Source organism: Amblyraja radiata, chromosome 17 (assembly GCF_010909765.2).
Source record: "Amblyraja radiata isolate CabotCenter1 chromosome 17, sAmbRad1.1.pri, whole genome shotgun sequence".
NCBI lineage: Eukaryota > Metazoa > Chordata > Chondrichthyes > Rajiformes > Rajidae > Amblyraja > Amblyraja radiata.
The window spans coordinates 4,092,059-4,107,291 of NC_045972.1; the positions used below are offsets into that span (position 1 = coordinate 4,092,059).

The 15,233-nt window shown below is 41.8% G+C and overlaps 1 protein-coding gene across 4 annotated transcripts in view; it reads right to left on the reverse strand.

The window, feature by feature from the left end:
• Positions 1-15,233, reverse strand: part of ca5a (carbonic anhydrase 5A) — a 60,220-nt gene that overhangs the window by 19,547 nt on the left and 25,440 nt on the right. For all 4 annotated transcript variants that reach the window (XM_033035643.1, XM_033035642.1, XM_033035641.1 and 1 more), the window contains one exon: positions 5,220-5,338. In XM_033035643.1, coding sequence (XP_032891534.1) covers positions 5,220-5,338 — 119 coding nt within the window. The remainder of the gene's footprint in view (positions 1-5,219; positions 5,339-15,233) is intronic.

Genomic DNA, 15,233 nt, shown 5'->3' on the forward strand with positions numbered 1-15,233 from the left:
ATCAATCCAAACCTTCATTCCCTTACCAATGGCACACCATGGCTGTAACCAGCAGTTTCTTTGTCAAATTTTCTAAAAGCTATAATGTTTACCACTTCTTCCCACCCTGCCTCCTATAAAGACTATCCCCTACTCCTGCAGCCTCCGAACCCACCATGAGGTGATCGATACTTGGACATCCATGATGTCCTCTTTCATTATGAAACGATGGTTCCCCTCTTCCAACATAGATGAGGTCTTCACACGGATCTCCTGTGTATCCCGTAGCTCTGCTCTGGCTCCCCATCCCTCCAGTTACAACAGGGATAGAGTCCCCCTAGTCCTCATCTTTCATCCCATCAGCCGTCGCATACAACAGAAAATCCTCCGCCATTTCCGCCACCTCCAACGGGATCCCACTACTAGCCACTTATTCCCATCTCCACCCCTTTCTGTTCCCTCTGCAACTCCCTGGTTAATTTTTCACTTCCCACTCAAACCACTCCCTTCCCTGTAACTGCAGGAGATGCAATTCCTGACTCTATACCTCCTCTTATGACTCCGTCCAAAGACCCCGACAGTCCTTTCATGTGAGGCAGCAGTTCACTTGCACCTCCTCCAACCTCATCTATTGTATCTGTTACTCTTGGTGTGGACTCCTATATAATCGGCGAGACGAAGGCAGACTGGGCGCTCGTTTCTCTCAACACCTACACTCAGCCCACCTTGACCTACACAATCTCCCAATTGCCAAATATTGTAGCTCCCCTTCCCATTACCACACTGACATTTTTGTCCTGAGCCTCCTGCAGTGTCAGAGTGAGGCCCAACGCAAATTGGAGGAACACCACCTCATATTTTGCTTGGGCAGCATATGAATATCAGTATGAATATTGATTTCTCTATTTTCAAGTAACCCTTACGTTCCCTCTCTCTCTCCATCCCTCCTCCACCCTACTAGTGTTTTCATAAGTCAAAGGAGCAGAATTAGACCATTCGGCCCATCGGTTCTACTCAGCCATTCCATCATGGGTTTTCTATCTTTCCCTCTCAACCCCATTCTCCTGCCTTCTCCCCGTAGCTATTGACACCTTTACTAATCTAAGAATCCGTCAACCTCCATTTTAAAAATACCCAATGACTTGGCCTCCACAACAGTCTGTATCAATGAATTCCACAGATTCACTAACATCTGGCTAAATAAATTCCTCCTCATCTCCATTCTAAAGGTACGTATTTTATTCCGAGGCTGTGCCCTCTTGTCCTCGACTCTCCCACAAATGGAAACATACTCTCCACTACCCATTCCACCCAATGTTCATCATATATTAACCCAATTATCCCCAGGATCATTCTTGTAAATGTCCTCTGGGCTCTCTCCAATGCCAGCACATCCCTCCTGAGATATGGGGCCCAAAAATGCTCACAATACTCCAAATGTGGTCTGACAAATGCCTTATAAAGTTTCAGCATTACATCCCTGCTTTTATATTCTATTCCTCTCAAAATGAATGCTAACATTGCATTTGCCTTCGGTGACTTAATTAACCTTGGACTTATGTAAACAATTCACAATAGTGGCTCCATTTCCTAAATGACTTGTCTTATTGCAATGGAAAGATGGCGAGGGCTTCCCTTCTGCTTCATAGATATATAAATGTTGCCCAGTCTCATTGCTCTTCCAGTTTCAGCCACTGTCAGTGCGACACTGGGAAGGTGAGGGAAAACAAGGGAGGCAGGAGAGCAACTCCTGGCTGAGTCGCCAACATCTTCCACAAGGTGCACCAGCGAGCCATTCTTCACCAGCTATTGCACCGTCTGGTTGAGCGGCTCTTGTTGTGGCTCATGTTGTAGCCTCTGGCCAACAGCGCATTCTTCAGGCTGCAGTCACCGACCGACAGCACGTGCTCTGTCACTGTGCAGCTCCCACCACTCACACCAGCTACCGCTTCTTCCGGTTGGCCGTCGCTTTAACCGCTCCCCCCTCAATTACCACCTTCTCCTCCTCCTCCCCTGGGCATCTTCTTGGCAAATTCCATGGAGAAGGTAGCTTCAGTGGATGGGGGAGCGGACAAAGCGATGGTCGACAGGTATAAGCCGCATCAAGTGAGGGGGAGGGAATCCAAAAGAGATCGAGAGCATCCTGTCAGTGGCATCACTGGAGAGAAGGCATGGGTGACGTTTCAGGTCAAGACCCTTACTCAGACCCGAAACATCACCCATTCCTTTGGTCCAGAGATGTTGCCTGTCCTGCTGAGTTATTCTAGCATTTTGTGTCTACCTTCGATTTAAACCAGCATCTGCAGTTCTTTCCTACACATCCTGTCAGTGGCACCAGTCTGAAGAAAGCACTGTCGACCAGGGTCTACAACGTAAGCTGCAACAACAGCCAGATCAACTGGACTGTGCGGCAGCTAGTGAAGAAGGGCCTGCTGGTGGAGTTCTCCAGAACATGTGGAGTTCCCCAGGGCTCCATTCTGGGGCCTCTTCTGTTTAACATCTACATGCTTCCACTGGCTCAGATCATGAAAAACATCAAAATATGTTACCATAGTTACGCAGACGACACACAAATCTACATAACAATATCACCAGGAGACTATAGTCCAATACAAGCACTGAGTAGATGCATTGAGCAAATCAACGATTGGATGAACCAGAATTTTCTCCAATTAAACAAAGAAAAAACTGAAATAATTGTTTTTGGAGCCAAGGAAGAACGATTAAAAGTTAGCACCCAGCTTCAAATGGTAATGCTAAAAACAACAAACCAAGCCAGAAACGTAGGAGTAGTCATGGACTCAGACCTGAACTTCAACAGCCACAGAAAAACAGTCACAAAGTCAGCCTACTATCACCTAAAGAATATATCAAGGATTAAAGGACTTATGTCTCAGCAGGATTTGGAAAAACTTGTCCATGCATTTATCTTCAGCAGGCTCGACTACTGTAACAGTGTCTTTACAGGTCTCCCTAAAACGTCGATCAGACAGCTGCAGTTAATTCAGAACGCTGCTGCTCGAGTCCTCACTAAGACCAAAAAAGTAGATCACATTACTCCAGTTCTGAGGTCTTTACACTGGCTTCCTGTCTGTCAATGAATTGATTTCAAAATACTACTGTTGGTTTACAAAGCACTGAATGGTTTAGGGCCAAAATACATTTCTGATCTTCTGCTTAGCTACGAACCACCCAGACCTCTCAGATCGTCTGGGACAGGTCTGCTCTGTGTCCCCAGAGTCAGAACTAAACATGGAGAGGCAGCATTTAGTTTTTATGCACCACATATCTGGAACAAACTCCCAGAAAACTGCAGGTCTGCTGCAACTCTCAGCTCTTTTAAATCTAGACTGAAGACTTTTCTGTTTGCCGCTGCCTTTCAGTAAACAATACAATTTATTAATTACCTATACTGCACTGTAACTTCTATTCCTGGTTTAATTCTATTTTCAATATTTTATTTGATTGCTTTTAATTTTGTAATTATTTTATCTGAATAATCTAATAATCGTTTTACATCTAAATGTCATTTTATATGTGTTTCTTTCCAATGCTTATAATGTTTTATGTAAAGCACTTTGAATCACCTTGTTGTTGAAAGGTGCTATACAAATAAACTTGCCTTGCCTTGCCTCAGACCTAGTTTTAAGGTGAAATGACACAAGGACTCTCCAAGTTCTTGCTGATGAATTATTTAAAAACTAAAAGTCTGGCAATTTATGCCACTGCTGTTTGTGGACCTGTGCGTGCAATTTGGTTTCTGTGCTGTGTGATGTTTCAGTTCATTTACTTCTGAAACTGTTAATAGATTATAACATTTTTTAAAATCTGAAATATGAAGTTTGTTTTCTTTTCACAGGTGCTGCTTAATCCGCTGAGTGCTTTCAGAATTTCTATTTTCATTTAAAATAAATGCCATCCTTACTTCGTTCCAAAATCAAACCAGTTAAACATACAAAATAAAATGATCTCACCTTATTCCATTACATTCTACAGGCAAGTTCTAGCACAGACAAAAGCACAACCTAAATACCTAATGTGCAAATGTTTACATTGATAATTAATTCTGATTTCAATGTCATAATAATAATAATAATAATAATATCTTTTATTGTCATTGCACATCAGTGCAACGAGATTTAGTATGCAGCTTCCAACCGATGTAAAAGAAAAGTAAAATAAATAAATAAGCTGTGTGACGTGACCATCCGAGGGAGACAGTCCAGGGGGGGTGGGGGGCACTCAGCAGGGCCGGTTCAGAGCCGCTATAGCTCTGGGAATAAAGCTGTTTCTGAGTCTGGAGGTTCGGGCGTAGAAGGCCTTGTAACGCCTGCCGGAGGGAAGTAGTTCGAACAGTCCGTTACAAGGGTGTGAGGAGTCTTTATGGATGCTGACGGCCTTCCTGAGGCACCGTGTGTGGTAGATGCCCTCCAAGGCTGGTAGCTGTGTCCCAATAATCCTCTGCGCTCTGTGGATGACGCGCTGAAGAGCTCTCCTCTCCGCCTCCGTGCAGCTGAGATACCACACAGAGATGCCATACGTTAATATGCTCTCTGTGGTGCAGTGGTAGAACGTTGTCAGCAGTTGTTGGGGCAGACCAGTCTTTTTTAATGTCCCCAGGAAGAACAGTCATTGCTGTGCCTTGACCAGCGCAGCGGTGTTGGTGGACCATGTGAGGTCCTCTGAAATGTGAGTGCCCAGAAACTTAAAGCTGGACACTCTCTCCACACTTTCCCCGTAAATGGAGATTGGGGCGTATTCTCCATTATGGGACCTCCTGAAGTCAATAATCAGCTCCTTGGTCTTGGAGGTGTTTAGTGATAAGTTGTTACGTGCGCACTAGTCTGCCAGGTTCTGCACCTCCGCTCTGTACTTTGTTTCATCACCGTTGGTGATCAGCCCAATCACTGTTGTGTCGTCTGCAAACTTCACGATGGTGTTGGAGTCTAATGCAGGAACACAGTCGTGAGTGAAGAGGGAGTAGAGCATGGGGCTCAGTACACAGCCCTGTGGTGTGCTGGTGCTCAGGGTGATAGTCATCCTATGATACTGGCCTTTCATGATTACTTTTTATGGTAGAATCTGCACCCTTGCTTGCCCTGTTGTTTGCATGTTGAACAGCATAGAGGAGGAAAACAAATTCAATGTAATATTTTTCAGGCAAATTCTCTTCAACTTTTCTCAACCAAGCTTTTGAAATAAAATTTTGGGGAACAAATGTGGAAGTGTCAAAAACATACCTCAGCAGGATAGAACTGATTATTAATTGTGTGCTCTGATCCCCGATCATTTTCAGCACCCCAGTGAAAATGGAATTCCTTCAATCTGTATTGGTTTTTCAGTGGTCCTTTGCTAATAACTACAAAACAAAAATGAAAAAATTCCAAAGACCATTTAGATAAATATTGTTGTAATTATTTCTTTAAAAATCATTCATTTCAGTGCAGATGCAAAATGAACCAAAACACTAGGTATATTTGGCCTGCCAACATGCTGTTGCTGATGGATTATCTGGACCTGTACATAGAGAGCGGAAAAGAAGATAAAAGTTACCGATCACCTTCTCAAGAATTAAATGTAGCTCACAGGAATTGGCATGCTAAATTAATTACAGCTTGCATTATTTCCCCTAACATCACTCTGCCAAGTTTGAAATAAAAAACTAGCCATTTCATCCCATTTGCTTAAATGTTGTATAATATACTGAGTAGTGACATGCCTCGACAGTGGATGTGGAGAGGATGTTTCCACTAGTGGGACCCGAGAAAGGAGACGAGAAGGAATTTCTTTAGTCAGAGGGTGGTGAATCTGTGGAATTCATTGCCACAGACGGCTGTGGAGGCCATGTCAATGAATGAAGATTGACAGATTCTTGATTAGTAAGGATGTCAGTGGTTCTGGGGCTAAGGCAGGAGAATGGGGTTGAGAAGGAAAGATAGATCAGCCACGATTGAAAGGCAGAGTAGGCTTGATGGGCCGAATGGCCTTATTCTGCTCTTAGAACCTATGAATTTATTACAAACCACGTCAGAACATAATTTTGTGATATGTATTGCAAGACAATGCATTCAAAAATAAACCATGAAGAATTACTCTTGGATTTTCATTTAATTTTGTCAGGTGATGAATTCTTTAAAAAAAATAGATTACTACATCAAACACAAAATAGCTCCTAAATTGTCTTTCAAAAACCTCACAACTTACATTAGGAACCAGATGGTTGGAAAAAGGAACAGCCTGTGCTTACATACAAAAGACACGGCTAACATTCAGGCATGAGGTGATCGGTGGCTAGCACCATTCATGCTCTCCGTGCAAAGCAATTACCAGCACGAACAACAGTGTGTTTAAGCAACAATACTGCTCTTTCAAATGGAATTATCTTTTTCTCGCTCCCCATTATCAAATGTTTGGCACTGATCATTGACCAGAAATTCAGTTGGGCCAGCGTCACAAGGCACAGGCCAAGTATCTGATTCACCTACTGCTTCCCCAAAGCCATTCCGCCATCTACAAAGCACTTGCCTAGATATATGAAGTTTTAACAACTCTCAAGCAGTACCGCAATTAGATTCCCCCAACCTCTCCACTCATTAGTACTCGGATCACCAGCCCAAACATGCAATTCCTCAAAGTGCAGGTTGTAATATGTACCACCAGCAAAATGCAGTTTGTCAGCAATTTCAACATCACCTCCAAAATACATAACCACTATCACCAAGGTTTTGGTCAATAAATAACTGGGAATGTCATCACCTCTATGGCCCCTTAAAATTTTAGCATTCCTTCATTATCTCTAGAGTTGAATCCTGTAACTCCTCTGCCCAACAACAGTGGAGACTCTTATATTCAGTAAAGCTGGTCGTGAACATCCCCTACATTTTTGACTAAATAGCAAAGGAAATGTTGTATAAAGTCACAGAAAGCAGAGTCATAATAAACAATTTATTCAAATGGCAGTGGGTAGACAATAAATCACTGTTTTTTAATACTTGGATTTAGGTGTACAAAATAAAATGTCAAAATTTGCAGATGGCATAAATCTTGTGGATACGATAAACACCGAGGAAGATAACTACTGACTGCAGATGTAATTTCAAGAGACAAACGTGCAGCAATATGTTGTCACCCAGAAAGAATTTAACAGAATATAGACTAAATATTCTATGGGGTTCAGCCATAAATCCAAAAAGTGACAGTTCTAATGAGATTCTGGAATAATACAAGAATGAAGTACAATAATAGGAAGATTACCTTGGCAAGACACTATTTAACCTTGACTGGTGTCCTGCATCCAATGCTGGATATCACAATTTAGAAAGGATGCACGAGACCAAGATGATTAAGGACATTTTAATTATAATGTTCTAGGGATAAGGGATTGCAGTTACAAGTTACAGAAGAAAGTGGGTCTGTTCTCCTGCTAGATACAGAGGTTGAAACAATATTTGATGGAAGTGTCCAAGATTATGACCTGTGCATAGAATAAATAGAGAGATTGTTCACATTAGCAGAGTTCAAGAACCAGAGGGAACCAGTGGGGGCAAAGGACATATCTCAGTCACAGAGCTGTACAGCATGGAAACAGACCCTTAAGCCCATCTTGTCCATGCCGCCCAAGTTGGCATATTGGGCCAGTCCCATTTGCCTGCATTTGCCCTATATCCCTCTAAACCCTATCTATCCCTGATAGATATCCAAAATGTATCCACAAGTCTTTTAATAATTGTATCTGTATCTGCATCTGTAGCTTCCGCTGGCAGTTCATTCCAGATAAGGACCATCCTCTGAATGGAAAAAGTTGTCCCTGAGGTCCCTCTTAAATCACTTCTCACTCATCTTAAGCCTAGGCCCTCTAGTTTTTGAAACCTCTACCGTGGGAAACTGACTGTGAATGTCCATTTGTAGAAACAAAGAACTACACAAACTAGTTAATACACAAAAGGACACAAAGTGTTGGTTATTACAGAAGAAGAAGACCCAAAACATCACCCATCCGTGTTCCCCAGAGATGTTGCCTGATCTGCTGAGTTACTCCAGCACTTTGTGTCCTTTTATGAGCATTCATTTATCAATAAGGTTGTCCCTTAGCCTCCTATGCTCCAAGGAAAATGTTCCAGCCTATAACTCAAGCCCGCAAGACCAGGTAACATCCTGGTGAATCTCCTCTGCACCCTTTCCTACTTAATGACATCCCTCCATTAATCTTAAGAAAAAAAACGTTATATGGAACATGGTATTAATTGTACACTCTCTGCTTTAACCTATTTATGTGGTGTGTGAACATAATACAAAGGTTAAATGGTTTACCTTTATTGAGAAAACGATTCCCTGAGCATGGTCATGGATTCAAAAATCTATTAACATATACATTGACTTCATAGTTTAATTAAAGAAACTGACCACACTGGGTCTCAAGAAATAGGAGGCGTCCTCCTCTATGTAAAAATGAGGTATCGCAGAAATTGTGTTGGTGGAAATCACCTGGTCCGCAGTCACCATGAAGAAATTAACTTCCAAACAATTAACACGGAATGAGGAGTTTGTTTTCTACCAGCCTAATGGGGTAAGATATCATTTTTGGCTTCATGCTGGTAACTTAACAAAGCAAAGAGAATCGTGGGTAAAGTATATGAACTTAGAACCTTGATCAGTGTTAGGAATTATGATATTGTGCCATAATGGAGACCAAGTTGTGAGAACAAAATGACTGGCAGTTCAACAGTCAGAGCTTTGTTGTTTTCGATTAAATCTTTCCCCTCTCACTTTAAACCTATGTCATCTGATTCTTGATTCCCCTGCCTTAGAAGGTATTTGTTAGGTGTATCCTAGATGGCTTTGTAAAACAGTATGTGGACAGTCCAAATTGAGGATGGACCATATTGAACCTGATATTGGGGAAATGAGCCTGGCCAGGTGACTGGTGTTTCAGTGGAACAACATATTGGGGATAGTGAACAAAAGTTTTAGGATTGTTATTAGGCAAATGACATTGTTATGAGGGAGTTGCTAGGGAGAGTAAATTGGGAGCAATTAGTAAATTGGGTGCTGTTGGGAAAGTCTGCATCTGACATGTGAGAATAGTTTAAAGACCAGTTGATCAAAGCTCAGGACTGGCCTGTTCCAGTAAGGAGGAGGGATGAGGATGGCAAGGTAAAAGAACCTCGGACGACCAATGAGGTATTAAACGGTCAAAAAGAGATGGGAATTGTATTTAAGGCTTGAGAAGATAAAATTAGACATGGCCTTCGAGGAGACACAAGGAATAGCCAACGCTGGTTTACGTAAAAAGACAATGTGTAGGAATAACTCAGAGTCATGCGGCATTCCTGGATAACATGGATAGATGACGTTTCATGTCGGGATACATCTGAAGAAGGGTCCCGAGTTGAAACGTCATTCATCCATGTTCTACAGAAATGGCCTTTAGGGAGTATAGAGAAAGTAGGAAAGGACATGTAGATAGATGATTAGAAGGCCCAAAAGGGTTCATGAAATGTTTTTGACGAGTTAAAACAAATCCTAAGGTATTTTATACATACAGTAAAAGCAAAAGGCTAACCAAGGATAAAGGAGTGATTTTGTGCTTGGAGTCAGAGGATATGGCAAGGCACTAAACGAGTATAGTACTTTGTATTCATAGGTGAAGAAAATGGAAGACAATAAGATCAGTATGGGGATCACAAACATGCAAAGGCAGTTTAAGATCAAGGTGGTGGTGTTGGGGCACATAAAGGGCCTTAAGGTGGAGAAACTGATGGGATCTATCACGGGTTAAGAGAGCAAGAGAAGAGATTGTTTTACTTTTTCGTTTTAGAGATATAGCGACCTACCGAATTCTGCACTGACCAGTGATCCCTGCACACTTACACTATCCTACACATACTAGGGACCATTTACACTTATTCCAAGCCAATTAACCTACAGACCTGTACGTCTTCGGAGTGCAGGAGGAAACGGAAGATCTCAGCGAAAACCCACGGGGTCACATGGAGACAGTACAAACTACATACTGACAGCACCCGTAGTCGGGATCGAACCCAGGTCTATAGGCTGCAAGCGCTGTAAGGCAGTAACTACCGTTGCGCCACCGTGCCGCCCATTGCATGAGCCTTGGCGAAGATCTTTGCAACTTCTCTAGCCACAAGCGAGGTCTGGAAAGACTGGAGAGTGCCCAATGTTGTTCCTTTGTTTAAGACGGGAAGTAGAGATAATCCAGTGAATTATAGGTCATTGAGCTTGAGAAGATTCTTTGGGAGAGTATTTACTGCCATTTGGAAGTGAATGGGCTAATTAAGAACAGTTAGCATAGCTTTGTAAACGGCAGATCATGTCTCACCAACTTGATCGAGTTTATTTTCAGGAGTTGGCATAGGTGATTGATGATCATAGAATGGTGAATGTTTTCTACATGGATTTTAGCAAGGCATTTGATAAAGTCCCCAATGGTAGCATGATCCAAAAGATTAAAACGCACAGGGTTCACGACGACCTGATTGTTTGGATTCAGAACCGGCTTATTCATATGTGGTCATGAGTTCTTACAAAAACAACAAGAGGCTAAGTCTGTTAATCATTGTACAAAATCGGTTTCTCTACTGCTAATGTTCAAACATAGAATCTGGCTGTGTTGAAAACATATGTGGATTTCTGCTCTTTGAAAATGATTTCATTTGCAATGCAAAATGAAAATTAAGGAAAGTTAATTTGGTTTGAAAAGTTATGACATTTGTTCTTTAAAGACAGAAATTGATGTTCTGCCTCCAAACTCTAACAGATCAAAATTTCAGAAATGACACACAATGGCCTTTCTGTCTTGGGCCTCCTCCATTGCCACACACAAACTGGAGGAACAGCATCTCATATTCTGCTTGGGTAGCTTACAATCCAATGGAATGAACATGGAATTCTCTAGTTTTAGATACCCTCTAACTGACCGGGTCCACCGCTATTCGCCCGCACCCTTGCCCTCTCTCTCTCTCCCCCCCCCCCCCCTCCCCTTGACTCCCACCTATTTCTCCCCTCCACCCCTGACCCCGCCCCACTACTTTCCTCCCCTTGGCTTGACAATCTGCAACTCTTCAAACCTGCTGTTCTTATCTCTGGCCTTTGTTCCAACCACCTGTTATCAAGTCCCCCCCCTCACCTGGATTGACCTATTACCTGACATGCTTTGTCCTGCCTCCCCCCTTTTCCAGCTTTCTTCTCCACCCACCTCCCTTAAATTCAGACTGAAGAAGGGTCTTGTCCCGAAACGTCATCTGTCCATGTTCTCCAGATATACTGCATGACCTGCAGAGTTATTCCAGCGCTTTGTGTTCTTTTGAGTAAGAATTCATGTAGTATATGTACATTATGTACAATAATGTCTTATGCACAATAAAAACAGAAATACCTGGAATTACTCAGGAGGTCAAGCATCACCCGTGGATAGAGAACCAAAATGATTGTTTCAGGGTGAAAATCTGGTTGTCCCTTTACCTATATGTATGCAATTGTTCCAAATGACCTTCAACCTGAAAGGTTAACTCTTTCTTTACAAAAAGGCTACCAACTTACATTTTTTATTCCAGATTTCCACCATCTACAGACTAGATATACTAAATTGCTTGAAAGTGAGAAAAGAGACAGTGCCGATGAGACCAATGCATACTGGTACAATTATCTCCAGGTTATCTTTGCCAGATTCTCATGGGGATTTAAAAGATAAAAATTACAATAATGTTCAATTAAACTTTGTTAAATGTTATTCTCATCATGTGCACCAGCCAGTTACGTGTTCAAGGACACAATGTTAAAACTGCAAACTCACATGGTCTGATAACATCTGTTTATTAACCAAGTACATACAAAGTTAATTATACATATCACAAGTAGTTTCATAGTTGTGGATAGATAGATGGCTTCCTAGATTAATCATCAAAACTAACGAGACACAAATATTTTTCAGAACGCATGAATCCTTTGAAGCGTAACCAACCCATGAATCTTTTAAAGATCCATGTTGACTGCACTTTGACATTGATATTAAACTGCATTAAGAAGTTCATGTGATAACAAAATATCCTAATGCTGGAAATGCCCAGTAAGAGAGTGAAAAACAGTTAATATTATTGGAGGTACACAAAATTGCTGGGGAAACTCAGCGGGTGCAGCAGCATGGGAAACTCAGCGGGTGCAGCAGCATGGGAAACTCAGCGGGTGCAGCAGCATGGGAAACTCAGCGGGTGCAGCAGCATGGGAAACTCAGCGGGTGCAGCAGCATGGGAAACTCAGCGGGTGCAGCAGCATGGGAAACTCAGCGGGTGCAGCAGCAGCATGGCCAATATTATTGGCCTGTTTTATATAAATTGGAAAAGCCAGTTATCTGAAAATGCTCTCACTGTTGAATCCTGAACATTGTATAGCATGTCGGGGCGGCACAGTGGCGTCGCGGTAGAGTTGCTGCCTTACAGGGCCAGAGACCTGAGTTCGATCCCGTTTACAAGTGCTGTCCATATGGAGTTTGTATATTCTCCCTGGGTTTTCTCCGGATGCTTCAGTTTCCTCCCACACTCCAAAGATGTACAGGCTTGTTAGTTAATTGGCTTTGGTAAAAATTGTAAATTGTCTCTAGTACTGAGGATAGTGCTAGTGATCGTTGGTCAATGTGCTGAAGGGCCCGTTTCCCCGCTGTATCTCCAGAGTCTAAAGTCTAATGTCCAGTTAGAAACAGTCAGGAGGCCCTGTTCATCAAGTTTGTATTGGATTTTGTTGTAACAATGAGAAAAACTAAAGACAGACATTAGAATAGGTGCATTGATGAATTAAAGCGACAACAAATAATACCAAAAGTTGGGAATTTGAGCAGTAATTATTTGGAAGAATGATCAAATCTTGAGGCATCAAGTTGTGATCTGCAACTGGAAACCTGCCATTGTAAAAGTCACAACCAATTATGAATGGCCATTACAAAACAAGATAATTAAGGGCACAATAGTATACCATGGAAAGATTAGTGAATGAAAAAAAAATCAACTTTATTTCATCTTATAGTTATTTTCAATAAACAGCAAATATTTGCCATTTTGTCATAGAATCATGGAGTCATACAGTGTGGTAACAGGCCCTTCGGCCCCACTTGCCCACGCAGTCCAACATGCCCCATCTACCTATGTTTGTCCCATAACCCTCTAAACCTATCCTATCCATGTACCTGTCCAAATGTTTTAAACGTTGTGATAGTACCTGCCTCTGGCAGCTCATTCCATATACCTTTTTCCATACACCCTTTGTGCCCCTTAGGTTCTTATTGAATCTTTCCCCCCTCACCTTAACCCATGTCCTCTGGTTTTTGATTCTCCTACTCTGGGTAAAATACTAGTTATAAGATTTCCCCTCATCCTCCTGTGCTCCAAGGAATAAACTCCTAGCCTGCTCAATCGCTCCCTATAGCACAGGCCCTCGAGTCCTGGCAAAGTCCTCGTAAATCTTCTCTGCACTCTTTCCAGCTTAACAACATCTTTCCTATAACAGGGTGACTAACTGAACAATATAATTCCTTCATATTACATTCTAGAATCTTCCATCTACATATTTTCTCTTTCATGTGATGTTTTCAGAATGAAGTTAGTTACCAAACACATTTCTGTCAGGAGCATTAGTCATTCCATACATTTTAATTCAGCTTGTTCAAATATTAAATATCTGCATTTTTTGGAACTACATTCACAACATATTTTGCTAAAAGCTCCTAAAGTTATACATGTATTTTATTAATTAATACATTAATATGTACCTACATTTTGGGTGATAATGGAAAATCAGTTGAAATTGATAGCAATTTTCAATTTTGTAGCTGTCTTACCGCAACAATTCCCCGAGCTGTGATCCAGTACATCTAACATTAAAGACCTTTACTATGAAAATTAACCAACTTGAGCTGCAAAATGAATTCAAGGTACTTACACTATAAAATATTTTGAACATTAATGCTAAATTACACGAACATTAAAGTGAATTTTAATGGGCTGCTCAGCAATGTGCAAATGATCTAATCCTCCAAATCTAATACTTGAAATGTAACTTTCTTACATCACAAGACATGTGGCTAAAATGGTTCAAATCTATAAGTATGTACATTTGATGTTGCATAATATTTAAATTTGTTCCAGATTGCCTGCCAATTAAGTCCTTTAATGTGATTGGCTCCTCAACTAGCTTTGCAACACCACATCTGTTTGGCTCAAATGATTCCTTTTGATCCAGTCTCCATCAACACCCGTTGGCGAAAAAAGGAAAGTCAGGGACTGGGAATGCACACATCCAAAAAAAAAAGAATTAATCCTAAATAGAAACTAAAAATATTGAAAGTATATTTTTCATCTTGTCTGGCTCTCTTTTCCCAGTAAGCTAACCTTTGCTTTCTCCCTCAATTTTTCCCTGGCCACTTGAGTCATACAGAACAGAAACAGGCCCTTCAGCCCAACTTGCCTTCGCCAACCAAGAAGCCGACAGATGGCACAATGGGCTAAGTGTTCGGCTGGCAACCGGAAGGTAGCCGGTTCGAATCCCGCTTGGAGTGCATACTGTCGTTGTGTCCTTGGGCAAGACACTTCACCCACCTTTGCCTGTGTGTGAATGTGTGTGAGTGACTGGTGGTGGTCGGAGGGGCCGTAGGCGCAGATTGGCAGCCACGCTTCCGTCAGTCTGCCCCAGGGCAGCTGTGGCTACAGAAGTAGCTTACCACCACCGAGTGTGACTGAGGAGTGAATGAATAATGCGATGTAAAGCGCCTTGAGTATTAGAAAGGTGCTATATAAATCCCATCCATTATTATTATTATCATCTACACGTCCCACATGCCCAGTTTGCCCCATATCCTTTTAAACCTTTCCTATCCATCTACCTATCCAAATGTCTTTTAAATATTGTTATAGTTTTTGCCTCAGCTACTTCCTCTGGCAGCTCATTACATATGTTGCCCCTCAGATTCCCATTAAATCTCTCTCCTCTCATCTTAAAACCATGTTCTCTGTTTCTTGACTACCCTACTCTGGATAAAGAACTCTGTGCATCTACCCTATCTGTTTGTACTAATGTAATACAAAAGGAATTTCCACCGCCAGACTCATCGTCCCCATCCCTTAAGAATTCCACAGGGAACATTATTTCCATGACTCCCTCGTGCACTCTTCTATCTCCATGAACCATTCTCATTAACTTTCTAAGGAACTGTGAAAGTTACAACATCTTCCTTTGAACCTCACCGCTTC